This window comes from Clupea harengus, chromosome 1 (assembly GCF_900700415.2).
Source record: "Clupea harengus chromosome 1, Ch_v2.0.2, whole genome shotgun sequence".
Lineage (NCBI taxonomy): Eukaryota > Metazoa > Chordata > Actinopteri > Clupeiformes > Clupeidae > Clupea > Clupea harengus.
Genome location: NC_045152.1, coordinates 23,983,945 through 24,010,892, shown reverse-complemented (window position 1 = coordinate 24,010,892; position 26,948 = coordinate 23,983,945). Strand labels below are relative to the sequence as shown.

The 26,948-nt window shown below is 41.2% G+C and overlaps 1 protein-coding gene across 2 annotated transcripts; it reads right to left on the bottom strand.

The window, feature by feature from the left end:
* Window positions 1-15,493: 15,493 nt before the first annotated feature.
* On the bottom strand, window positions 15,494-25,239 carry LOC105898588 (potassium inwardly rectifying channel subfamily J member 4). Of its 2 annotated transcripts, none has more exons than XM_031572462.2 (3): window positions 24,920-25,239; window positions 20,282-20,450; window positions 15,494-19,434 (listed from the first exon to the last, which is right to left on the bottom strand). In XM_031572462.2, exons 2-3 carry the CDS (start codon window positions 20,302-20,304, stop codon window positions 17,832-17,834), a joined length of 1,626 nt encoding a protein of 541 aa, XP_031428322.1. In that variant the 5' UTR covers window positions 20,305-20,450; window positions 24,920-25,239; the 3' UTR covers window positions 15,494-17,831. The 2 variants fall into 2 exon arrangements, with proteins under 2 accessions (XP_031428322.1, XP_031428328.1); XM_031572468.2 differs by lacking the exon at window positions 24,920-25,239 and adding an exon at window positions 20,669-23,297.
* Window positions 25,240-26,948: the final 1,709 nt, after the last annotated feature.

The window sequence follows — 26,948 nt, the reverse complement described above, 5'->3', positions numbered from 1 at the left end:
TGACCATGAGTTAAAGACGATTTGTTTTAAGTCAATTTTGTAATTTAAGGTATGATTACACTTCCATTATTATTCTTTTGATTGCTTCTGGTTTTAGTCGCACATTTTGAGGACAAAATGTCATTTTTGGAATAGTTCTTGGGTTTTTGTTGTTGTTATTATCAAACATCAATTGAATTACATTCCTCATTATATTCGTTATTTGTAACTGGTAGTTTAAATTGACGTCAGATGAGTTTATCAGACATTTAAAAAACAAATTCTATAATATCGCAGAAAAATGGCTTAGTGGTGCTTCCTTTCAGCCTAAATAGCAATATGTTGTGCCCAAAGGCATATTTGCTTGGCGTTTTATGTTTAGTGGACTCCTTTTAAAAGTGTGACCTGTCTGACCTGAATCTTTGTTGCCCTGGCTGTTTGACATGTGACAGCGGTGATGCAGTTTGTTGTGCTACTAGAGGCTGGAGTGAGGGTGACTGTTAGGGAAATAAAACTCGTGACCGTTGGGGGTCAAGAGGTCACTCTGAGTAGGCTTCATGGTCTCATGACTTCCAAATTTTATAGAGGTACAGTTGTCCTCCTGACTCATTCAACCTGATATGTCCAAGGACCCCGGGGATCGTGCTTTCACTCTGGGACACAGAACAAAGTCACAGTGACATGATGGCAGGACAAGAAGGTGAGGATGAGAGACAGAGCAGGCGAGAAGGAGAGAGGAAATAAAAGATAGATATGAAGAAAGACAGAGGACTCAGGAGAGATTCATGGGACACAAGACAACAGGGAATAAAAAGAGTATAATATACAACGGGCAACTGATGCAGAGTTGAGTTTTTTTCCCCATTTACTTAAATATGTCCAGGAATGAAAGATTGGCCTTTCTAAATGGTAATGGAGAAAATTCCTGGGAAGATTTTTACATCCTCACAGAAGCAGGCAAGCAGCAACTTGATAGGAGCGAGAGAGAGATAGAGGGAGGGAGAGAAATGTGAGAGAGAAATGGAAATGTCAGGAGTCAAATATGTAAACAGGATAAAGTGATCTCATGATGTGTTGTGGCATTGGGACCCTTATAATAAAGATTGGTCTGGGGAAACAGTTTTATAAAGATGTCTTCTTAATGTGGCATTCTTCATATTCCAAGTGAATCATTATTAAATACTTACCTTTCCACTCCACTTCCAGTGACAAACATGTTTATGGCCCTGTCTTTGGTTTTATCTTACAATTACAACATCTAAGTATAAAAAGGAGCAATTACAGCAAGAAGGATTTCAAGGTCTCCTTTGAAAAACAACATACCGAGTCTCTGTCTCCAGTGCACCTGTTCAGGGGCGTGCAGGTGTGCACACTCAACACTCATCAACTGGTTTCAACAGCTCAGATGAATGTGTCATGTTCCTAGAGTCTGGCACAGATGAGATGAACTCTAGATTATTTAAACCTTCCATAATTTATCCTCTGGTCCAAAGCCAAAGAGTACCCAGCAGTATCCATAAAGAACTGAATGTCATGTGTCGGACAGCGGTGGAAATTTGAATGATAGCTGTTGTTAAAAGGGGGCTTGTATGTAAGACCATCACCTCTGTCCCAGTTACCCTCAAATCCTCTGCTAATTGAGATGAATATTAATGATTAAGACCCCATTAACATACCAGGCCAACTTCAAAGGGTTAATAAAAATAATTCTGCATTCCATAACCCCCACTGACCTTTTTTTTTCTTTCCACCCATCTTTTTTAATAAATCGATGCAGCTGTGTGACGCTTAAATAGGTTCCCCCTCTTTTTCTGTGGCTTCCATGAATCCTGTCTTTGTGCGGAATTTAAATTTGAACCACTGAATTTCCTATTCTTTTGTGGTCTTTTTTTTCCTGATGGTGGTGGCGGTGTGGTGTAGGTTGGTTGGGTGGTAACAGTGGCAGGGGCTAGAACTTGGACAGGGTTCCTATGCAGCTGGGGAGTGTGGGAGGGTGGGGTGGGGTGGGGTGGGGTGGGGGGTCGTGTGGGTGGAGTGGGGGAGAGAAAGAGAGAGAGAGAGAGAGATGGGGAGGGGGCATTTTGCATTGCGGGGGTACCATGAATGCTCCATTGTATGACTCTGTTCATATCTACACAGGGCTGGTCAAAAGGAAGAATCCAGTTACTTCAATTGTGTGAGGGGGGACATCTAAAGGAAATTGATAGGGGGCTGAGGGAGGGATTGGGGCAGAGGCATGAGGTAAAGAGAGAAAGAGTTTGGTTACCTGACTTCATCTCCGGTAGTATTTTGAAATCCACCAGTTGCAGTTGCTGTTTTTTTTTTGTGTGTTGTTTTTTTTCCACCCTGAGAGAATCCTGCAGGTGTTATCACCATGGCAACCTGTGAGATTAGGCTGCAGTGTCTCTGGAGAGGAATGTTTTTTGGGGGTTCGTTTCTGTGTTTGTTAAAAGCTCCCCTCCTCTTATTTGTGAAAGTTACATGGTATCCTGCCAGTGGTGGTCAGTTTAAGAACATAACATGTATGAGATTATTAATTAACAGGATTTTAGTTGTATCCTGTGCTTTGTGTCCCAATCCAGCCAGGGTTTTTATTTTAGATTTTGTAATGAACTTGTTGGCATGCAATGCAGACTCATCCAGGAATCATATCAAGATGATAACTGTTAAAAAATCACTCTCGTCTCACTGACTGAGTCTTTTAAAACTTTTACAAGCATCCAGCCAACTTTTCCAAATGGTTCGTTAGACACACAGGTGTAACAGGAGAGATTTGGAACTCTAGTTGGGGGACATAGAAACTGTGACATTCTCTTCGTGCCTCCTCCTTCACCTTCCTAGGGGACTGTTTCCCTGATTGTATCTTAACTAATGTCCATGTAGAACTGAGTGTTGGGTTGTTTACTCTTCCCTTGTTTCAGAGACACTCCATTTAGCTTCAGTTTAGGCAGGCAGTCTCAGGACATGTGAGCAGCCATTCTAATTCCTCACCATTCATCACCCAGCTGCAGCCCTTGCAGTCCCATCTCTCTCTCTCTCTCTCTCTCTCTCTCTCTTTCTTTCTCTCTTTCTCTCTCTCTTTCTCTCTCTTTCTCTCTCTCTCTGTCCTTCATTTTGTGCTTCCATTTTTTCTTCTTTTCCTTTTTCAGTTTTCTCTCTTCTTCTTTGTTCCCCTTTTCTTGCCATTTGTTCCCCTCCTTAGCCCTCTTCCTGTCACTCTTTCTGTCACTCTCTCCATTCTCTGTCCTTCTGTATGCTTGCCTTACTCTTGGCTGACAGAAACACTGGCTGCAGCTGTGTGAGACAGGGACCCTAAAGGACACAGAGAGAGAGGAGCCTGATGCAGACAGAATCAGAGTGAAATGATGTCAGTTTGGTATCGGTCCTCTCTGTTTCAAAACAAAATACCAGCCCTTGGCCCCAAACTTGCATACGCTGTTGCTGTGAGTTACTGTGTGTGTGTGTGTGGTTGTGTCTGTGTATGTGCGTGTGTGTGTATGTGTGTGTGTGTGTAGTGTGTGTGTCAGTTCTGATGGTATTCAGGAATCTTAATCTTCGCGTGCGTAATAGAGGCAGAGGCAGAGGGACAATGACATATATTGCAGCATGAAGATGGAATGAGATGCAAGGGATGTGGAGCCTGAGTCATTTGCAGTGAAATTCATAAAATGATGCAGACGCATTCACAAGAGGACAAAAGTGTCTTTATCACTGTGACTGCTCACTCAGACAAGGGCAAGTTCCCTGAATGTCTTGCCCCTTGACACAGCCTTCATTTCCAGTGATGTGAATAGACCAGAAGAAAATATAGTCTAAAGCCTCAACATGGTCTACCTCTTACACGATAATACTGATTTCTGAGGAACCGAGAAAATTACTATCCATTTAGCCTTATTGACCTTCAACAGTAGTATGTATGCTGCTCAAGGCCCAGTCTGAAGTACAGTTGTTGACTGTGAACTGAATTTTATTTAAACCCTCACAAAATTAAATGAAATTAGTTAAAAGGAGCTATATGTAGTAGCTATAAGTAGGTCTACAGAGATATATGATAGGATGAGGCTGGTATCCTGGGTCACGTGGTGTTTTTTCTCTCAGTGTCTAACTATACAAATTAAGTTATTGTTTGACAATTGTGCAGTGTATGTTTAAATGGAATAACTCGTATTTATGGAAAACAATTTATTATGCTGAGAAGAACCAATGCCTAAAGTGAAAAGTAGTCAAGCTGAAGTAAACTGTTCATGAAGTTTTTGATGACACCTAGTCTACATCTAATTTTCAGGAAAGTTTACAAAATTTGAGCCAATTCTAACTGGTAATGGGACATTCGTCATTGACTTTATTAGGTTCAGCTTAAGCCTTAGACTCGAAAATAATGAAGAGAGTGTGTAATCGATTCTCTAAAATTCCACAAAGCCTTTTTGAACGCCCCCAAAAATCAAAAGTCATCAGTGATAACCCCGTGCCATGCCTTTTGACGCAACTGTCACTCACAAGAACAAAGCAGGATTAAAGTGCTTGGGGAATTTGGGAGGGGGTAACAGTGTAACTTTGTGTATGGCGATGTGGGAGCGGGTGTCTGACTGTATCCCGCTGAACAAGCGGCTGACATCTCCTCTGATAATTACACACATGCTGTGTTTCTCGTGACCCGCATAATTAACACGCCTGAGGCGGGAAGAGAAACTTTGATGCCTGCTTTCCTGATGAGCGGAGCTACTCCGGTCTCTGTTGCTTCTCATTGAACCGAACCACGGTTCCCTTGTTTGGGGGCTTTCTCTGGTAAATTACATCTCTAACAGAGTCCCTGCTGCGATTCTTAAGATGGAGACACAGCGAACAAACCGCTGAAGGGCTGTCATTTGCACCTAATTAGTTTAGGCTAATACTGCAGGACTTAACGCCACCTATTATTTACGGTTCTGTAGGGAATTATCTGGCTATACGTTTCATTGGCCATATGACTTGTCTAATTTGTTTGGTACAGGACTGTCTAGAATTTGCTCCGTTTGAAAGGATATTGAGTAGCGGTGTCTATGTCCACAGCATTTGCTGTTGTTTTCAGTGTCGTTGAACATTTCATTTCAAATACACCAGTGAGAACCGAAGGAAACCATTTAGGCAATATTGTGTCACATTACGTCTGAGCACGGGAAATCATCTGTCGGCTAGTGTTAAATCACCTTTGTTCCTGATAGAATATGAAACTGATTCGATCCTGTATAGATGAGCGTGAAAAGCCCACATTTTCTCATTTAGAATACAGCTTCTTACCTATGGACTATGTTACCGTGATGTTATTACTTTAAAATGTCCACATAATTATAATTGTCTTTTGCCACAGTATGTTTGTAGTCTTAATTTTGTGGATGAATATAATAGGCCTATGTGTCATTACAGTAGATGAAATGGATATAAAAAACCTCAAGGCAAACTATTAACCTACTTACTGCCTATGTTTCAGTATAAATCACTCTTTCTCTTTTGCACAGGTACATACAAATACATTGCACAGATTTTAAAACAAAAGTTTCAGCTGACTTTAATTGGTCATTTTACCAACATTTTTTATTTCCATGATATATAGCCTTTTTTTGAGAAAAGACCATTTATCCTGATTAATGAAAAATCTGCAGATATTTATAAATTAAGCATATATGGTTTAAAGGACAGTGTGTAACATTGCTACAACATACAGATTATTTTCCAGTCAACATTGTAGTGATACACAATTGTCCAAACACAGTAAGTAAGTAAGGATCAGGATGGTATGTTTTTTTTTATATAGAAATTCCATGTAAATGGTTACATTTGGGTTGGATTCTTGTATGACGCTTTATGTGATATCTCTTTAACATCTCAAAACTAAAGGCAATGATCTGTTTCTACCAGCAATAAGGATTTATTTAAGATCACTAAAATCTGATAAGATCATGCAGGAGCTTTTACTCAAATATTGTAATTTGAGGTGATTTCTCCAGCAACTGCACCCACTGGTATTGTCCGAATTAAACAGCTCATGTGATGTATTTCACTAACTGATGATAGGAAAGCTTTCATTACATAAAACATAAATAGCCTACTGGAATTTTAACTGTCCAGATCACCAGTATTTTCAGTGTTTTTCCTTTCCATTTTTTCAGTTGTGTCTGACAGACTCGTTTTTTATCCCCTCAACAGTAAAAAAAGAACTCCATTGGTTCATGCCCCCTCTCAGTGTAGAATCTTCACTGTTTCTGACCTGTTGCGTTGCCTTCAGCTAGCCCAGAGTGCATGCATAGTGGAGGTACTGGCTGTGAATATGCCCTCTGGCTGTTGTTCAACAATTGCCAGAGTGTTGAAGCATTATGGTGCATTGTATCCAGTCCGTCTTCTGCCATAAACACCACAGTTTGCTAATTTTCTCATTCCATTTAAGCCATTATACAGAGTATATCCATAGATTTTGACATCAGTGAGGATTTATTGAATTCAATAAGATTTTAGGTAATTTTACTGATTGAATCAGGTTGGGAGTTACGGATGAAAGGTGTTCTGTTCTGTGTGTGGACTGTAGATCCTCTGAATGCTACAGGTGATAGGTGAAATAAAACACTACATGGTAATCAATACAAACATTAAAACTATCAAGAATAAAAGCACAATTATAAAGTTAATTATTAGCATAAAAGAAAAAAAACAATAAGGTTCAAGGTTCAGTAATTTAAATGACAAACTATTTGTCAGGTCATGTTTTCAAGGCTACCTTGAAAATCCTTTTAGAAACCCTTTATGGTTGTTCTATTGTACTGATCAGGGGTACAGAGATGTAGTCTGGTTTATCCAGACCCAAATTCATTTCTGAGCTGAGAGCAACATGCGGGCGGAGCCAGGCTAGTATTTTTGCACATTTGTATCACTTTAGAATGTGTTTGAGTTTGGAAGAAGATTCATACTTATTTATGATTTGATCCTTACACGTATCACTTTAGAGTGTGTTTGAGTATGGAAGATTCATACTTATTTATGATTTGATCCTTACATGTATCATTTTAGAGTGTGTTTGAGTTTGGAAGAAGATTCATACTTATTTAGGATTTGATCCTTACATGTATTACTTTAGAGTGTGTTTGAGTTTGGAAGAAGATTCATACTTATTTATGATTTGATCCTTACACGTATCACTTTAGAGTGTGTTTGAGTATGGAAGAAGATTCATACTTATTTATGATTTGATCTATACATGTATCACTTTAGAATGTGTTTGAGTATGGAAGAAGATTCATACTTATTTATGATTTGATCTATACATGTATCACTTTAGAGTGTGTTTGAGTATGGAAGAAGATTCATACATATTTAGCCTATTTTGAGTGAACACAGTTGTAGTGGTAAAGTGGTAACAAATTGACACACTTTGATTAGCTAACTCAGGTAATATTATTGAGCACATCAACCCAGAAGCTAGTGATTAAAAGATTTTACAGGTCTTCCATATTCCTTCAAATTCCATCCACAAATTTTATCCACTGTAGTTCTTGTTTTTAAGATTGTTAATTGTGGAGATTAATGAGGTTATTACTATGTGATATAATGAGATTATTAATTACGTATGTTAGATGCAACTGGTGCATTTTCCTGAGTTCCTGAGTTCCTGGTGAATCATCTGATACGGTTATCAAACAGATTTGAGCCTGGACAATTATTAATTAGCCTTTACATTATCTTTGATGTCTAATTAAGTAATCATTTTAAGTATTGAAAGAGCAGAAAATGTTCAATACGAGTTGCGTTATGACTCATATTTGAACATGTTGATTTGTTAATGGTTTGGAAGGAGATGTTTGTTCTGTGGTCAGAAGTGATTGCACTACAAGAGTTGTCAACACTGCAGACTCGTATTTCATGGGCAGTATTGATGTGGGGCCTCCTGTAGCCACATGGCATTGTGATTCTAGGGGTTTGTCCAGGCTGGGTCTAGCTCTCCCTCTCCCCCAGGTGCCAAGAGGAGATGCCAGCCGGTGCCCACTTCCTCTTCTCGTTGGTTCTCTGCGTATCTCATTCACCGGTCATGTGTTACATCCCTGTAATGGTGCCGTCATTCTTACTTCCTCTCAAGACATCCGTTAAGGTCAGCACACTCAAGTTTGTCTCTTCAGACCCTTTGGGTTCGATTTCTGCTTTCCCTCCCTGTGAACATGACGCACTGATGTCATCCTGGTGAGATTGTTGTGTAGCTCATTCCCTTCCTTCTCTGCATTTCTGCAGATGTTATTGCAATACAGTGTGTGTGTGTGTGTGTGTGTGTGTGTGTGTGTGTGTGTGTGTGTGTGTGTGTGTGTGGAAGGGGTAGGTCAAGCAAGAGGGGGTATAGAGACTGGAGACGAGCCGGAGGAAGACGGAGGAGAAAGAAAAAAAAAACGAGTCACTTTCCAATCATGAGTTCTTCTCGGAACATTGAATTAAGCAGCGTGAAAGGGTGGGGGCCTCGGGGGGTCTGAGGGCGGCCGCAGAGATGCTCGAATGAAAGGCCCTGTTGTTGGTGGCCAGGCTGGGGAGATGAAAGGGGAGAGGGAGATGGAGAGTTCGTCGGTGGCAACCCCCTCTCCCATCGCCTCCTCACCCTGCGGCCCTCCCTCGCTAGGCCCATGTGAGCTCGGGTTCAAACACAGGGCCCACAGCTGCTCTCGTGGAGCCCCTGAGCCAGCCACGCACATACACTCACAGAACCTATACAGACCACAGCTGCACGTATACATGCACACACACAAACACACACACACACACACACACACACACACACACACACACACAAATAGATGCAAATGTATGTTAAGACACACAGATACATGTCCCTGATCAATATATATATGAACATTTTCATAAACACTTACACACACAGTATGCATACGCACAATCAGTACATATACACTCCCAACAGAAAGTCACAAGCTTACATTTAGGATTACATTGGTATGTCTTTACGTACACATTAGCACAACAAAGCAACACAAAGCAAGAATTTATATATATCAGCTTTGTTGAACCTGCGCTGATGCCACACAATAATAGAGAATGTAGAGATTTACACTGTGCACAGTGATATGCCCTGATAACAGGCTGTCATCCCCTCATTGGTGTAATAGTACCACGCTTTCTCACGAAAGCTGGTTTTGTGCACAAACTATGGCCACATACCTACCCTGCGGTAGCTATGTGCAAGTAATTATATTAGAATCTTCTGGGTAATGGATGGTTAATTTTCACCATTGGAACTCTCGTCTCCCTGCTGACTGACTGCTATGGCTCTAGAACTGTTGCAGACAAGCACTGACACAGTCTTGAGCAGAAATGACATCAGTCTTAATGCATTCAAGGCACAACAATGCGCTCGCTGTCCACACTAGCACCAGAATGGGAAAAATGTGCTGTTACAGCAAGGCATTTATGAGGCTGAGAACAGTTCCTCACACCGCCTCAGTGGAGGCGTAATTATTGATTTAATTCATTTTTTTTTCAAGCATGTTTACCAATGTCAGTAAATTGGGCATGTATTTTAAAAGACAAGTGAGTGGTTTAAAATGAAGCCACGTGGTTTTTGAGGCTTGAGAACATGTACAGAGAACACAGGACACAGTTCGAAAGTGGAGTCGCACTGGTGACTGTTGTGTTGACATACAGCTTAGTCTCAGAGAGAGACTTCAGGAGGGGCAACTAATTTGTTGCAGTGCTACTTAGTTGCTAACTTAATCCAACATTGTACATCGATAGAACACACACTGAATAAGAGACGGCTCTCGTAACTCAAAGATGAAAGGGACAGTTTAAACATTTTATGCCACGCCAAATCTCTTTCATCGTTAATATATGGCTGCAGAAGTGTAATGTACATGTAGAATAATTGGAATTTAGTCTATAGGATCAATGGAAAAGAATAGTTACTAGATGTTTACACTTTCCTCAGTTTTACATTACGAGTTGCACAGAAGGAAACATAATGGTGAAATGTGTGTGTATAAGCTATCAGTGCAGTTTACGGGGGGTTGCTGTAAAGAAATACTTACTGATTGTGTGCATTATTAACAACGTCTGAGAAGTTTGTCTCCATATGCTGCCTGATGTGACCAAACGAATATGTTGCTTGGGGTGAGACAACGACAGCAGTCAAGAGAATTGTCTAGCTCAGAGACCTTTTCAACCTCACCCACTGCATGTGGAATATTAGATGAAAGTTATAATCAATTGTTTCAGTTTTTTTTTTTTTGACTGGATGTGAAATTTGGATGTCTTTATTTGATCTAAGATAAGCTTTTTCTACCCTGGGAAGCATTTCCTCTCTTTCTGGTTTGCTCGTGTTGTTTGAAACGTTGTGCTGAAGAGGGATTTGGATTACATGCCAAAATTCAAATGAGTGCTTTTTCTGCACTTTCAGGGCCCTGAATTAATTGACGGGCAATGAGCAAAACTATGAGCAATGAGCATATTCCACCGCGCATGAACTAAAGCTATCAAGTGGGGTGTGTGTGGTGTGCGCTGACCCACCCATGTTTGCGCTTAGGAGCTTGCTCATGGTATTAAATGAGCAAAAATGTTTTGCCAAGTTATTCGTCCAAGTTCATACGCAGCAGACTTTGCTCATTACTCGTTGCTTTGCTCATTGCCAGTTGCCCGTCAATGAAATTAGGGCCCTCAGTGTTCTTAGAACACAATAAGCAAAGAGGTTCCTCAATACTATCACTTATTGGCGATGTACCTGAAATCAGTGTCTGTGTTTGTAAATATGTAGCTTCACGAGTATTGATTCAGTACATTATGCCTATGTAGCTTATATATTAGTTTTTAAAAGATAAAGTTTTGAATGGGTGGATCACTTGAGTATGTATCTTTGCCTGTGCATATCTAGATTATACCCGGTCATTTGCTAAACCTTCCTCTTTCTTCTCGGGCTGGGGACTTGTGAGGAATTTTCCTGTTATTTATTTGTACCTACATTATTGACTTAAATGAGATGTAATTCAACTCAGTTGTTTTTAAACTGGGGGTGAGACACAGGGCCAGGGAAACGGGGAAGAGCATTCCACATTTAGTCAGTAAGCCTTCTCCATCACCTGAAAATATGTGGAGAATCTGAAACCGGATACCTCTGGTGTATCACCTGAGAGGAGTGGAGCGGAGCAGAGAGAGAGAGAGGGGTGGGAGGGGTATGAGGCACACAGGAAACCAATGAGAAGGACACAGACAGAAAGGGACACGGACAGAAAGGGACACAGACAGAAAGGCTGTTGGATTATACCTGAACAGTATGAGCACTGCACCAAAAGGCAGAAACCTTTCAAATGTGGCACATCTAGACTGAATGGAGAGCAGGCAGAGTGAAGGAAAGAAAGAGAGAAAAAGAGGGATAGACAGACAGAGAGAGAGAGAGAGAGAGAGAGAGAGAGTGTGTGTGAGAGAGAGAGAGAGAGAGAGAGAGAGATGGCACTGTAGAGGCCCACAGCTGCAGAATGAAAGGGTGAGCTGGGGGTATTTGGGGGGTATTTTGGGGTACTTAGGGATAGAGGAATGAGGAGCATGTCAAAGATGGATCTTTGGACCACTGGGATCAGAGAGCAACAAAGAACAGGAAAAAGTGATGAAGTGCCGTCAGGATCAGTCAAGGAGTAGCACAGGCCGGGGTCACAACAGGAAGCCACTGAACAGTCATAAAGATGGGTGAGGGGTGAAGACTAACAGGAAAGAAGTCGAGAGAGAGAGGGACAGAGAGAGAGGGAGAGAAAAAGAGTGTGCGCGCAAGAGAGAGAGAGAGATGGAAAAGGGGTGAGTGATGGAGGCAAACCCATCCCATAATTAGCACTGCAGTGGGCAGTTATGGGTCACACAATGAATCTCTGTTGGCTACAGGCATTTCACAGCAGAAACAATGCACAATAGAATCACTATGCCCCCCCCCCCCCCCTCCCGCCACCACACTAATGGCCATCATGTTGCCTCCCCCTCTTTTTTTTACCAGCCCACAAAATGAGCCCACCAACTAATAAAGCTGATAGCCTGGAGGCCTGGGGCTGCAAAATGGCTCCCCTGCCACCAAAACCTTTTTATCTGTCTGGGGAAATGTCCCAGCTCTTTTCCAAAGGTTAAAAAGTCCAACTTCAGCTCATTTCCAAAGATAGTATCAAAACATGGGTCGTGTGAGTGCCCCTGTAAAAAAGAGTGGAGAAAGGAAGGGGTGGGGAGGGGGGGTTGGTTGTTCAGAACTATATGGAGGAGAAAAGGGGAAATGGCTTATTAAACCAAAATGGAGGATGATATTTTAACTTCATTAAAATTGAGAGGCCTGTGTGATTTAATTATAGAATAGGACCACTCAAGAAATTAAGAGATTATTCCTCCTTATTTTAAGAAAAGGGATTTTCCTGTCACTGACTCTGGCAGGAGGATTGTCCAGTGTTTGTTAATCTAGCCATCACGTGACTTCTGCAAAGTCCAGTTGTGTCTGGATGGGACCTCTGTGATGAGCCACGCCAACATCACTTATCACACAGACATTCCAGGTAACCTGCTCATAAACATGTCACTTGATGTGCTGTTCTAGATCAATACGGAAAACCACAGTATTTTGTAGTATTTCAACCAAAGTATTCTGCCTTTCTAAGGTAACTATTGTAATCTATCTTTGAAAGTGGATGGATTCAGAATAGCAACCTTTATGCTAATTTCCAGCCCCTCAGTCAGTTCCCATACTAGTTGTGGACCAGTTCAGCACAGGAAAATGTAATTACTTAAGTAATTCATTAATTCTCTCATCAGTGTCGAAAAATGTCAAATCTGTTGTAAGAGCTAAAAAGACAGGTTTAAAAGATCAGCAAAGGTTTTAATAGCATCCATAACGAAGCTTTTATGAGATACATAAAAACACTGCGTAAAAGTGCGTAAATGTGGCTTCTTGTTCATTTTACATGATGCTTGGGAGCACATAATTAAAATACAAAAATGAAAGCTACAATTGAACTTTGGTTATTCAGTTCAGCTTGACAATGAGATAAAGGCTTACTGGAGATGTTTGCTTCAAATGTTAAATATAATAGAAACCATAAGAAGGCTTACAGGTTAAAGACTTAGAGGTTTGTGTGGATGCACATTTATTGGTTCCACTTGCTGTATATCTGTGGACCATGAGGATGTTGGTGTCTTGCTTTAGGTCCGTATCAAACCCCTCCTGTGTCATTCCATGTCTGTAGTAGAGATTTTTGTTTATTTTTTTTCAAACGGTGACAGGAAAAGGACAGTAACAGAGAAGGAACCAAAACATGACGCGTCACTTCACTCTTTGATTTCATCCTCAAGCGGTCAATGTCCCCCTAGAAGCACTCCTGGGTGGCTTCCCAACACTAGGATGATGTCCCCCTCAGAACAGTTGCTTAAATGAAATGTTCCATAAATGAGTTTGAGAGACACACCACATCTGAAAGGCGTACATCCTCACACCTGCTTTTGAAGCCTACCTGTTCTTCCTGTTTTCTTTTATATTTGTCTTGCACCCTCCACCTCGCCATCTCCTTCCCCATGTCTATATGTCTCCAGGACAGAAGAGAACTTCGAGTCTTCAGTACAAGGTCACCAGATGTCAACCCTGACATCCAAGATCAGAGCTTTCAACTCCAACCCCTAATCCTCAACTGCCCCTTCTTTTCAACTCTCATCTATTAACTTCAAATCTATATATTTCAAGGGGTGGTCTGTGCTCACACATTGTATTATAAACCAAGAAAACATACTTGAGAACATGTACATATGCGCAAAATTATTAGCAGGTGTCAAGGCATCTCTCCATAAAATATGACATAAGATTGACATGAACACTGAATTCACACCAACCAAGCTGAAATGGGCATAAGGTATGAGGTGCTTGAAGTGACATCTCAGTCACAATATACATGCAAACCAAAGCCATACAAAAAAAGCCGACACTGTTCCAGAGGAATGGGAACATAGAAGCATTAAAGTGACATGAGTTTATACTGAAGTTGATGTAACACTCAAGTATAGGTGAACAGCAAATGCAGTTTCATACTCAATTTCACACCTGAAACTTTCATATATCTTTTGGTAGGCTTCACACAATACGATTTTCTCAAAAGACTCTTCAAATCTGCAAGACTAAGGCTGCGGTCCAATGCAGGTTAACTTCTCTTGGATGAAGCGAACACACTCACAGCAGGTCCCTTGCATCTGAACATCAAAAAGGGAGATTAATAATAAACAAATAATTATCAACAATAAATAATAAATAAATAGCAAATACCTAAAGTTTGGGTGTTAAAAATGTACATACAAAAAAAAAAGATTCTATAAGCATTAGTACAGCTGAAATAGAAGATGGTTTTATACATGCTGGATCCTTGGTCTCTCACTCAAACATACACTCAAACCGTGTGGTCAGAGTATTGTACATGGTTTTCAGGTGCAAAAGCAGAAACACGCAACTTATTGACTAAGGGTCGGATAGTCGTCCTATCGTCTTTTCCTAAACACTTTTCCTTGACCTCGACGGAAAACGTCAGTGAAAGATGTGCTGTACTATTCTTAAGGACTTTTCATAAGAAAAAGACAACCGCGGGGCTAAGAGAATTCGACTGCACTTACACTATACTACTGAATACGCGATGGCGGACGTTACTGACGTGGGTCACGTTGGTGATGCTGCCGCAAGGAATTGGAAGGGTCGTCTGGTGTACCCTATGCTAAAGGAAATACGAAAGGTAACATTGAAGCACCTTTCCTAAGCATTTAGGGAATTTGACCAGCTCTTATCATAGCTGCCACTTAGATGCGTCCATGTCACTTCACTCAGTGAGGAACCTTCGTAAGCAAAAAAGACTCTCCGAACGGGGCCTATAGCTGAATAATGATGCGTTACATCAACCACTAGAGGGGGTCTGTGCTCTGGGAGAAGCGAGTGCTTGTGACAGGGTGGGAAGGAGAAAGCTTGATGGGAAAGTCTTTAGGTCCACCTGGCGGCAAATAGAGGGACACCAAGCCAAATCTTTAAATTCCCAATCTAACTTGTTCCAGTTACCTTGATTTAATATTGTCATACAGAATAACACTTACCTAACGACTTATGATAACTTATGACAAGACTTGTGTAATCACTCATGACAGGATTGCTTTTTTTTTTACTCTCTAATCTTCTAGGTTCCCAGTTTACCTGAAACATGAAAAACCTCTGAAAACTGGTCAATGAGGGATCTGTAGTTTTTCTTGTTGTTCCAATGTGTGTGTAAATGTGTTACATAATGCAGTCTGAATGCTACACCCGAGGGCTTGTTATCGATGGTGAAGCACTTTGTTCAAAGTGACTGACCAGTACAATTAGACATTTCCATTATGTTGTGCGTGTGTACAGGCCAAAATAGACTCGGTAAGAGAAAATGGGGAAAAACAACCAAGAGAGTCTATAATGGTTCCGTTCACTGTAACCCATTCAAATAAATGATTTTAGTTGATATTCTGTATAATGAATTTCATATGAGTTAGTAGAAACATTTATTCACAGTACTGAGGGAAATGCATGTTTACAAATGCAAGTCACTGAATACAGGATTTAAACATTCCAGTATTATATATATTTATCATTAGTCATATTTTATAACAGAGGACATATGTACATAAGGAATAAAGTGCTTACAAGTATTTAGTACGCTTTCTTCAAGTCATGATCTTTGCAAATTATTGCCTGGTCATTGTAGAGTTACTTTTGGTTTGAGGATGTTGCTCCATGCATGGATTTCACTGGTCCACTATGGTCATGAAAACAGGTATTCAAGCAAGAAAATACAGTTGACATATTTTCTGAAAAAAAGCTAAATATTGGCTTCAATTCAAACTGTTATTCTTATCTAAAAGTTAAACTCTCATTCCAACTCAAATCATAACAGTTCAGATACAACAAGGTTGGAGTCTCTTATATGTTGCTGCAGTTCTGTTTATACAAGTATTTTTGTCGTTACCTCATTCTAATGCATGTTAACCTCTCTTGGATGAAGCAAACACACTCCACAGCAGGTCACTTGCATCTGAACATCAAAAAGGGAGATTAATAATAAACAAATAATAATTAACAAAAACATAATAAATAAATAGCAAATACCTAAAGTTTGGGTGTTAAAAATGTACATTTAAAAAATGAATTCTATAAGCATTAGTACAGCTGAAATATAAGATGGTTTTATACATGCTGGATCCTTGGTCTCTCACTCAAGCATACCCTCAAACCGTTGGGTCTGAGTATTGTACATGGTTTTCAGGTGCAAAAGCAGAAACACGCAACTTATTGAAGAAATAAAAGGGGTACAAGATATCTGTCCATCGAAATGAATACAAGAAGAGAATTCACTTAGAAATGAGCATAACATGAGACAGATATTTTCATTTTGAACAGTAATAAGCCTGTTTCCCCCAACAACAGTGCTTCATCAGAGAACTGCCATTTTCTTCAGTACAAAAATAAAACAACAGAAGCTTAACAAAATTCAGTCCCAGACTGTACCCCCATCTGTCCAGACATGGCTTTGTCCAAGTAAATTCCTCAACACAATTCCATTCATTATTTAATACTGACATAGAAAACATAAAAAAAAACAGTTAGATGCTGGACAAAGAACTGAAAGTAATCATATGAACAAAACTGTTTTGATTGTGTAATTTAATTTAATAAAAAAGGGGCCTGCTCTAGCTTTTGCATGTCTGAACAAAGCTTTCACCCTCCATCTTGAAATATTGAAAGCTTAACTTAAGTAATATGTAACTACTACACTGAATCACTCTGACTGAGCCCAGGTGCCTTCAGATGGTTTAAGTGTTTAAGTGGCTCCTACATGACATGCATGTGGGTTTTACCACCAGACACAAAACAACAGTTTCCAGGTTCCAGAAAAAAATCTGTTAATTTTCAAGAACACATAGACAATTGCATTAACCAACCTGTGTTAATCTTTTGTAATGTCAAAAAAATCAAGAGATATTCATTTAACTGTAGTCACTTGAAAAGACAACTCAAGAGACAACTGGAAAACAACATCTACAGGCTTGTCGAATTGTTTTAGCTGTTAGAATCAGCAAACAATGCTCTCTTTCACTCTTTCTGTCTCATCTATATGATAAAAGTCCAGGTTGAAATTGTTGTTTTTCTCCTCTCACAGAAGGAGTGATTCATATCTTGTATCACATTTCATGATCTTTCCTTTGCTTGTGCCGAACAAAACAAAGAAGATCAGAAAGAATAGCTCCAAGCAAATGCCATAAACAGATCTTAATACAGTGCTTACCAACTGCATTTAGTACTGACAGATCCATTTATTTTAAACTACCCTGAGTATCTCCTGCTGTAAATCTACCCTCAAGTACAAAATGTCCTCCTTTGGTTTTGTGTAAAATTTCCTCCTTGTTCATGTCTTGGCAGTTCATTCACCTTGATCATTAGGCGACTGAATCACCATGGCTGCATCCACCTGAGAACCACATCTCGTCATCTAAGATGTCTGTCCACCTCTTCAAATGAACAGAGAAGATGAGACTGGGGAGGACCAGTCTGAAATGGTACCCCTGGCTTTCCTCAGCTGGGAAGAGAATCACTCCTCAAATTCAAGCAAATACCCCAAAGAACTTGACAACTCAAGACAAGGTTAGTCTTTTTTGTTTATCCTACAGTCTTTAGTAAAAAAATGTGCAAACTGTCACCAGAACTACCTCCTCACTCCTAAAAATGTGGAGTTTGTTTTCTTAAATTCTAAGTCTGTTGAGGTCAGGAAGATTTATATTATGATTGCAATTAGTCTAGGGTAGTGTAAACTCTAGCTGCTGCTTAGACGTCAGATTTCTGGCTCACTTTTATATGTTACAGGATCAAGAGGAATTGCAGTCTGCAGAATGTCAAACTCTATCTGATTGTCCATGTCTAAAACACATAACGTGTTGTTGCCAGATGTCATTGTTGCAGTGTCCTGGAACATCTTCTGGAACTCTTTGGGTATGGCAGTCCTTTCAGTCTCGGAGTCCCCGACATCTCCCACCAGCTGGTTTGGTTCCCCCTCCTCCTCCTCCTCCCCCCCACTGCAGAGGGCCACCTCGTTCTCGTAGCAGAAGGCGCTGGGGGAATGGGGCAGCAAGAGGTTTTGGGTGGTCACTTGGCTGACAGGGGACATGGAGCGGGAGGAGGCTGAGGAGTGATGCTCCGCAGTCTCGCTGAGCTCCTTGGCGCTGCAGTGTGGTGTGGAAGAAACCTCGTAGGTCTTGTGGAACCGTGCATAGTCTACCTGGTAGCGATCTCTGTCCTCAAATATCACTGGCTCGAATCGGTGACCCCAGCGGATCTCCCTGGAAAGGTAGGAGCTGCGTGCCTGGGTAGTCATGGCCGTGGCCTCAACCATACCCTCCAGGATGACCACAATCTCAAACTCATCTGACTCCAGGTCAGCCCGGTTCATGCCATAGAGCGGGCTGTCCTCATCAATCTCGTGGACTATCACAAGAGGCGACACGAGAAACAGTCGGTCTATTCCCGAGTCATAGCCCACATTGAGGTCAGTCTGCTCCAGAGGAATGAACTCCCCCTCGGCCGTGACATAGGGTCGGATGAGCTGGGCTCTCACGTGGGCCTCCACAATGTGGCTCCTGCGCAAATTTCCCACACGCCACATGAGGCACAGTTTACCATCGCGGAGGGCAATGACTGCATTGTGGGAGAACAGAAGTGTCTGATTCCTCTTCTTAGGCCGTGCCATCTTTGCCATGATGGTGCCAATCATGAAGGAGTCTATGATGCAGCCCACTATGGACTGCACCACTACTGTGAGCACAGCCACTGGGCACTCTTCGGTCACACAGCGCCACCCGTACCCAATTGTGGTCTGAGTTTCAATGGAAAACAGAAAGGCCCCAACAAAACCTTGTACATGCAGGAGGCAGGGCTTCCACTCTCTCTGCTCCACAACCCCCTCTCCAGCACCAGTCCCTAACCCACCCCCAATCACTGAACCTAAGGGTGAACCCATCCTAGGGTGCTCGTCAAAGTCCCCATGGGCCAAAGACACAAAGTAGAAGATCATTCCAAAGATGAACCAGGATATCAGGAATGTAGAGCAGAAGATGAGTAGTAGGTACCTCCAGCGAATGTCCACGCAGGTGGTGAAAATGTCTGCCAGGTAGCGACGAGGCTTGTCCTCCATGTTAGAGAACACTACATTGCACTGGCCATTCTTCTTCACAAAGCGGCTCCTCAGCTGGTTGCCTCCGGTGGTCAGGATCTTCCCATTGAGGGGACTCCCCATGCCTCGTCCATCGAGTCCCCCTCTACCCCCTAAGATATCAGATCCGCCAGGTGAGAGCAGGTTACGATTTGGGGTGCTGAGACCATTGTGAAGCCCAAGAGTGGATATTTTTAAGCCCTCCTCATCGTGCAATACAATGCTGTACCTAAAGATACATAGATTTAGAACAAAACAGAGGAAGGGTGTAAATATCATTAAGGAGAGACTCATAAGAGAGCAAAAGAAGGGTTCTATATTGGTGGTAGGTTAGCAAGCCAAAGGGGGCAGATTTTGGAGGAGCAGTGTGCATAATCGCATTGGCTTCTTCTCGTTCTTTCCAGTACACCCTTCAAGTGACACAAATGACTATGCATAGCACGCTAGCTCCTTGGAGAAAGAGAGATAAAGTATGACTCATTTTCCCTCAGGAGCTCAGATAGCCTGCTCCTCTGCTCCGTTACATGTTTCCCTTCATCAGAGACAGAGAATCAGACGGTGAACACGGGCATGATTCCACCTCTTCTCTTGACCCTATTCATTTTCACCTAGACTTGAGTTACCTGGAAATAACCATCATAACTACCTGTCTCTTATCTATCTCCTCTAGATGGGATTACTCTGGAAGGTGAGTTGTGTTTAGCTACAGAAAAGGGATTGCGGTCAGCTCAGATTTAGGGATTATTTCTGAGCCGGGTCTCTTGATGCCCCGTCTCCTTCCTCCCAACTCCCTTTCAAAGCACATCATCATCATCATCATCATTTGGGACATTCTGACATTGTCACGAGATATGGGGGGGGGGGGGGTGCTCTGTGGCTCAAGGCAAGACTAACACCAAAAAGGCTGCAACTTTATTTGGTGTGGTGGCTGTTTCTTCCCAGGATGATTCTGATATTCAATTAAATTCAATGATTTATATAGCACTAAAACAATCAAATTGCTCTTGATATGAGAAGTTCAACATGGTATCATGCAATTTAAGGTCTAATTACACACTTTTGTCCTTGCCGCTTACCTGTTTGTCCGTGCTGTTCCCATGGCACCGGTGACCAGCAGGCTCTTAATGGATTGGGGTATATGAAAATGGGTCTAGCTGACGCTGCTATTCAGTCTACGCCCAAAGATTGGGGTATCGGCATTGTGCCCACCTAGCACCACAAACGCAGCCCACTCTTAAGTGAACCCTGGGTAAAGAGACAGGGAAGAAGGCCAGAACCATCATTTTAGACACAAGAAATCATGACAAAATATTTCCTGATTCCTGATTTCCCCCCCATGTTTCTGTATTCTTGAATGTTTGCAGAGCTGGTTTTACAGCCAGCAAAACTAGACATGTCATCTAGAACATTTAAATGTTTTTGTCCTGTGAATGCTGTTCTTTTTATCCTCTATCTCCTGTTACCTCTTTTCCTTCCTCTCCTGACATCCATTGGGGAACACTAAAAATAGCCACTGAAAGTTACAGCACAAACAAAAGTTACTGACTTTTCTGACCCTGTGGCCCACATAGGTGGCTCTACTGTTGGTCAAAACGACCACTTAAAAGACAGCCTCTGAGTGCCATTCAGTACATTTTGTGATAGAAGTATACTAGAGGTATGGGCAATATTGTTTAAATACAACAAGGAAGCTCTGTATACACAAGTGCACTACTAACAATGGACAAAAAATAAATCCATCCTATTTCTTTGGCCTATTTCATTTAATGTACTCCATATCTGTCTCCCTTATTATTGTCCTGGTTTTTTAAAGGGATTTGGGTTTCTGATCTCGTCAACATGGGCACCACGGTTTTTTATTGTATAGTTATTGATATTGGGTAGCTCATCACTTGGACAGAGCAAAACTCCTTCTGTATGTTTTCCCTATGAACCTAAAGAGCATTAAATCCAAACTGATGTGTGTTATGTGTAACATGCACTGTTTGTATATTGTTTGCATCTTAGTGCTATTCAGCTGGGCCCAGAATGTACGGAACAGATAAAAGCATATGGGTGGTAGTTGGTAAAGGAACAGATAAAAGCATATGGGTGGTAGTTTGGCAAAGGAACAGATAAAAGCATATGGGTGGTAGTTTGGTAAACGAACAGATAAAAGCATATGGGTGGTAGTTTGGTAAACGAACAGATAAAAGCATATGGGTGGTAGTTTGGTAAAGGAACAGATAAAAGCATATGGGTGGTAGTTTGGCAAAGGATGATGTTTTTTGGATGGAATGGAAGATGGAAGGAGACAGGCTTGGCAACATTCCAAATACTGTTCTCTCTCCTCACAAAGTCACCATGACCATCTGGTGATGTGTGCCTGTTCACTATCATATCATATTTAAAATCTTAATGTGTGGTTTATTTTAAGGAAACTATAAAATTGTCTGTTTTGAGGCACAAACGGCAATTTGACTGTACTGAAGGTGACTAAAGTGACAGTTTTCAGTGTTCCTGTATAGAGTACAAAATAACATGTATATAGATTGATGTATGTGGCCCAAATATGTACTTGTGGTCTTATATCTATAGCAGGACAGTCAAATTGGTGAATAGATATTGGGCTGAAGTGAAAAAGTACTGTTCAAACCATTTCCCTTAAGGGATTAGAAGGATTCTGCTGATGAAACTTCATGATGTTTTCACAATAGATTGTGCAAGTAATCATGTGTGACATTACTGCAGCAGGTACTTCTATCAACCATACACATGACTTAGACATAGTTGAGCTACAAATCTGCTAGAATTGTATTTTCAGAAAGCAGCTCAAGGTTGTTTCCTTCATTGCATCATTTTCTGCCCAAAAGAGTAAAAAAAGAAATCCTTTCTCCCTTAATCCTTATATAATAACAACAACATCTCAACCAATGCTTACATGGAATTACCAAAATATTTGCTACACAAATGTAGTTTTCGCTTCAATAAAGACAACAGGCATTTTCTACCTGTGCTTGAACAGGACCAGCTGACCTTTGCGTGGCTATTACTGTATCCCAATGTGCATCAAACATCTGTCAAAGCCAACAGCACAAGAGAACCATAGTACTGAGTCGAACTGGAGGGAAACATTTGAATTGTGATATTTTAAGTAAAAGCTTCTGTTCATGTAGATGTGATGGAAAAGACCTTGTTTTGCAAGGCAATTCAGAGCTTGCCTAGTTTATTTCTGATGGATGATATTTGAACTCATGAGCTATAATTGAGCACAACACAGATTTTTCTTGGAAAATAAATCACTTTCACTGCATTTCAGTTTCAATATGACTGTTTCTGCAGGTTCAAAGCTCCAGAACTGACCCACAGGTCCTCTACTGCGATTTGTTCGACCCCTGTATCATCTCACAGGAATTGGACTTAATATTCTTTTTTTTCTATTATCAGTTGCTAGTATTCTTTTGGTTTGAGCTGATCCAGTCAGACCACATGGTCATAAGCACTTTTTCTGCTCTTGGCAGAAGCATGAACACAGTGCATACCATCTCATTGTGCCCCTGAAAAATCAATACTGTAAGCAGCAGATCTCTCTAAGGGTACCTGGGGTCTCAAAGCCCACAGGTATGACACACGGCATCACAGGTGCTCTTGCTGAGCAGCAGACACCAGAGGTAGTGAGTGGTTTCCATAGGAACCAGTCTCTGCAAGCCTGTGGCGGGCAACACAGTGAGCCGAAGTGAGAGGGCTGGAGAGGGAAAGGAGAGGGGCACTAGAGACACGTTTTAGGGGGGATGTGAGAGCTCTCCATCAGGTGAGTCAGAGAGAGAGAGAGCAGAAAGTCAACATAATACAGCTTCAGCAGTGATTCTCAAAGGCTTAATTGTACATGGAATAGACGACAGTCCTCAGAAGCCTAGGAAGAGGAGGGGTTAGGAATTCGGGTGGGGGTGTAAGGGTGCAGAGAGGTCCGCTGTAATCTCAACAAGTAGTCTCAGTAGATTTATCTCTGGGAAGAGAATGTCAGGGATGGAAATCCAGTGAACCTTTGTTACACAACACAAAGAGACGTCTAATCCGACTCTAGACTGAAGGACTGTCTCCCTGCCTCTCTCTCTCTCTTCCTCTCTCTCTCTCTCTCTGTCACTCTCTCTCTCTCTCTCACTGTCTGGGATGCTCAGACATCCCAGTTCAACTGGTGTGTGTGTGTGCTTGTCTCACATGGTATTCCTAATCTCTATCTCTTTAAATTACAGATTGAAACAGTGATATGAAAGATAAATCCAATGTCTTAAAATAGCCTGCTTCAGTGTTGTGGAACAACAGACGGATGTCAGGTTCACCTAACTATAGTGCTTCATAATTAAGATTTGGATCTGGATCAGATCTTCAGAGAACCACTACAAGCAGCAATGCATTTGCTTTTGTGACTTAAAGGTCCTGATACTGTACCTTAGTTGCCACCTGACTGATCACATCATATTGATAACAATGCTCTACTACTTTTTTACCTCTCCACTAATGAATCCTTTGATATGAAAAATACTTACATTTATTAATAAATACCTTATTCATGCAATTCATGGACCCATTTAAATACACTTCGGTTACAATAAAGTTATGACATAGCTTCCTTTGTGGGGACACCGACAATATTACAACAGGGTGCCTATGGTCTTTTGAGCCTCTACCGTCTTTATTTTTGTCAACATTTGTCACCAGTGTGAGAAGGCCTCATAGCAGCAGAGGTATAGGACTGTTTTGGACAGTGCTGTTGCATGGGAAGGGGCTATTTGTTTATGAGCTTAGGTGTCCTAAACAGGGTTAGTCATCAGCATCGTCCTTCCTCATCCCTGTTAAGTAGTAATTGATCAGGCCGTGCGTCATGGTTCAAGACCCACTTTCCAGTAATGTCCTTTAGCAAAGATAGAAAGAAATGTTTTGACAATATTGTCAGGTGCAATGAGAATAAGATCATAAAACATAAAAACAATACATATATGTTTAAACATTCCATGTAATGTCGCTGTCAAATCCCTATTCCCTAAAATGCTCCTTCATTCTGAACTTCTCTTTATGCTGATACGTATGATGTTAAGCACCTCATTCCCAAATATCCAGAAAAACTCTAATGGTTTAGAGACATGGCAAAGTTATGGAGATGGTTCCCATCATTTTTTTTAGGCAAATCTACCAGATGCTCAATAACACCGGAATGCTTGTGGCGCACGGATTATCCTTTGGTTTCATTATTTACAACATCATTTTTTTTCGTGCCATTCAGTAGCGCGCGACCTATTCTTATGTTTGCTTTACCAATCTATCCATCTTTCCCACTTTTACCTGGGTGAATGCCTTTGTTACATTTTAGCTGCTAATTAAACTTTCCCTCCGAGAGAAATAGGTCTCTCAGGATGATTTCACAACCCCCAATGTTACATTATGACACAGTTGATTTTTGGATCGTCACTTTAAGGTCGTGCCAAGTTTAAATAAGGGCCGCTAAACACTCAAATTCAGTGGCATGTGAAGAAAAAAATTGATTCTACTCAGCTTCGAAACCTAACATAGCCTACAGCAGTAATAGAATTTTGAGAAATTCAGTGACTAAATTAAAGCCATACAGTTAGCAACACAGGTCTACAGTATCATGCTTTTAAGAATGTATCATACATTTGGGTCTATAAAACCAGACAGATTTACTAATGCCTTTCAATAACTGCAACATGGAAACTTACCTAAATATGCGTTTTCTGAGGCACAAAATCCACGTGTAGATAAAGTCCAAGGGGGGGCACAGCTGCAACACTTTACACCATATACATCCGTATGGAACAAAATCTTAGTCCAGTCTTTCCAAGAACTTCAAAACAAACTAATGATGGTCAGTATGTTTTATATCTCCTACTGTTTTTCACTGAATCTGCGCTGACTTCTCCCCACTGTAATCCCTGCTCGGGCGTGCTCTCCTTGGCGGAGCCCTGCGCTGATATATGGAAATGCTGTGTCAATCGCGTCTCGGAAAAGCGTGGGTAAGAGCGGGAGGCGGGAGGGGGGGTGGGGGGGTGTGCTTGTCACTTTGATTATGTTCTGCTTTCAGAACGTTGGTGTGCCTGCATGAGTAGGTGTGCGCGATGACGCATGCCCGCTATTGTACTGGAGCACATAATGGTCAATGTTTTGGTCTGGGTAGTCAAAATGCCCGTGAATGTTGTCCCATAGTAGCCTGTTCCAGCAGGTGTTGGGTTTGCAGCTGTCAATAGACATGTTTTAGATCGCCATATGAACGTGAAAGAAATGGGTACAATTCTTGACAAGGTGCTTTTTAAAAATAAACTTTTTCTATCACCCCGTTACCAGTTGTCTTCTTCACTTCATACATTGGCTTTATACATTCCCTCTCGCGCTCGATCTCGCTGCCAGCCAAAGTGAAGACCATGTCAAAGCCTGTTAGCCTTCAAATGCCAACACCCTTCTACTTCAACCCTGAACTTGGCAGGCTCCAGGCAACTCTCTAGTAACAAGAACACACAAAATCACAGCATAATTTTGCTCCAGGACACTTTCACTACAATAGGCTATGTAGGCCTATATTCATCCTCAAGAGAAAGCTTTTTTTTCTCTTGAAAGAGAATCAGTTATTTTATTGAGATACTTTTATTAGTCTATAGTCTATTTTTTATTTAATGTAAACAATTGTAACTTTACAGCAAGCATATAATTTTAAAGTGTCTATGTACTCAATCTTTTAAAAAACTGTTTTCATGACTTTAATACTAGATTTGTTCTTGTTCGGTGAACTTCAGAAGAAAATCTCATCAAGTGTGCAATTTTATTGCAATTAAATTAAGATGGACAGATTAAAGAACAAAGACAACTTCATACTTTCCCAGTTTACCTTTCCTGATAACATTGATGTTTTTCTTGCTCTCTCTGACTGTGTGTGTGTGTGTGTGTGTGTGTGTGTGTGTGTGTGTATGTGTGTGTGTGTGTGTGTGTGTGTGTGTGTGTGTGTGTGTGTGTGTGTGTGTCTGTGTCTGTGTGTGTGTGTGTGTGTGTGTGTCTGTGTCTGTGTGTGTGTGAGTGTTGAACATTTCGTGCAGCTAAAACAGTTTCTATGGAAACCATTCCCTTTTGCAAGTGTTCTCCCGTTCTTTCTGCTTCCACATTATAAGCAGCAGAGGGGACTTATTTCGAATGCTTTTTATTACTGTGAATGGGAAGGTGGGAGTGTGTCTTTCTGTGGTACACTTTCAGACCACATGGTAGGTGGGTGGGTGGCAAGTCCTAGAGGAGAGATGGAGACATGAAAGAGAGGTGAGAGCCAGTTTGGGGTGAGGACTAGGACCATTTCAAACCAGCTGTAGGAGCATGCCACAAGAGAGGCAAGCAATACCTAGTGGAGTCTGTGATGAGAGAACAAAATAAAGACTGTGTATATTTGCATTATGGGATGGTTGCACAAATATATTTTGCATATTGGGTTAGTATGAGGACAAAAAAAGGATTGAGAAACTGAAAAATCAGCCAGAAGGACAACTGTGGAGCTGAGGAGAGGGTATTTATAGCAACACGCTTAAATGATTGGATCAAGTTTAGGTTAGTTAAGGTTATGATGTCAATCTCTCTGATTCAAGACAATATCAGTATTGTGTGTTCATGGCCTAGACAATGAATTAAGCTAAAGCAGAATAATGACTTGAACACTTTAATATTTACACTCACACGAAATAATTGTTTTGATGGCTTTTCTTTTTGGCAGGAAAA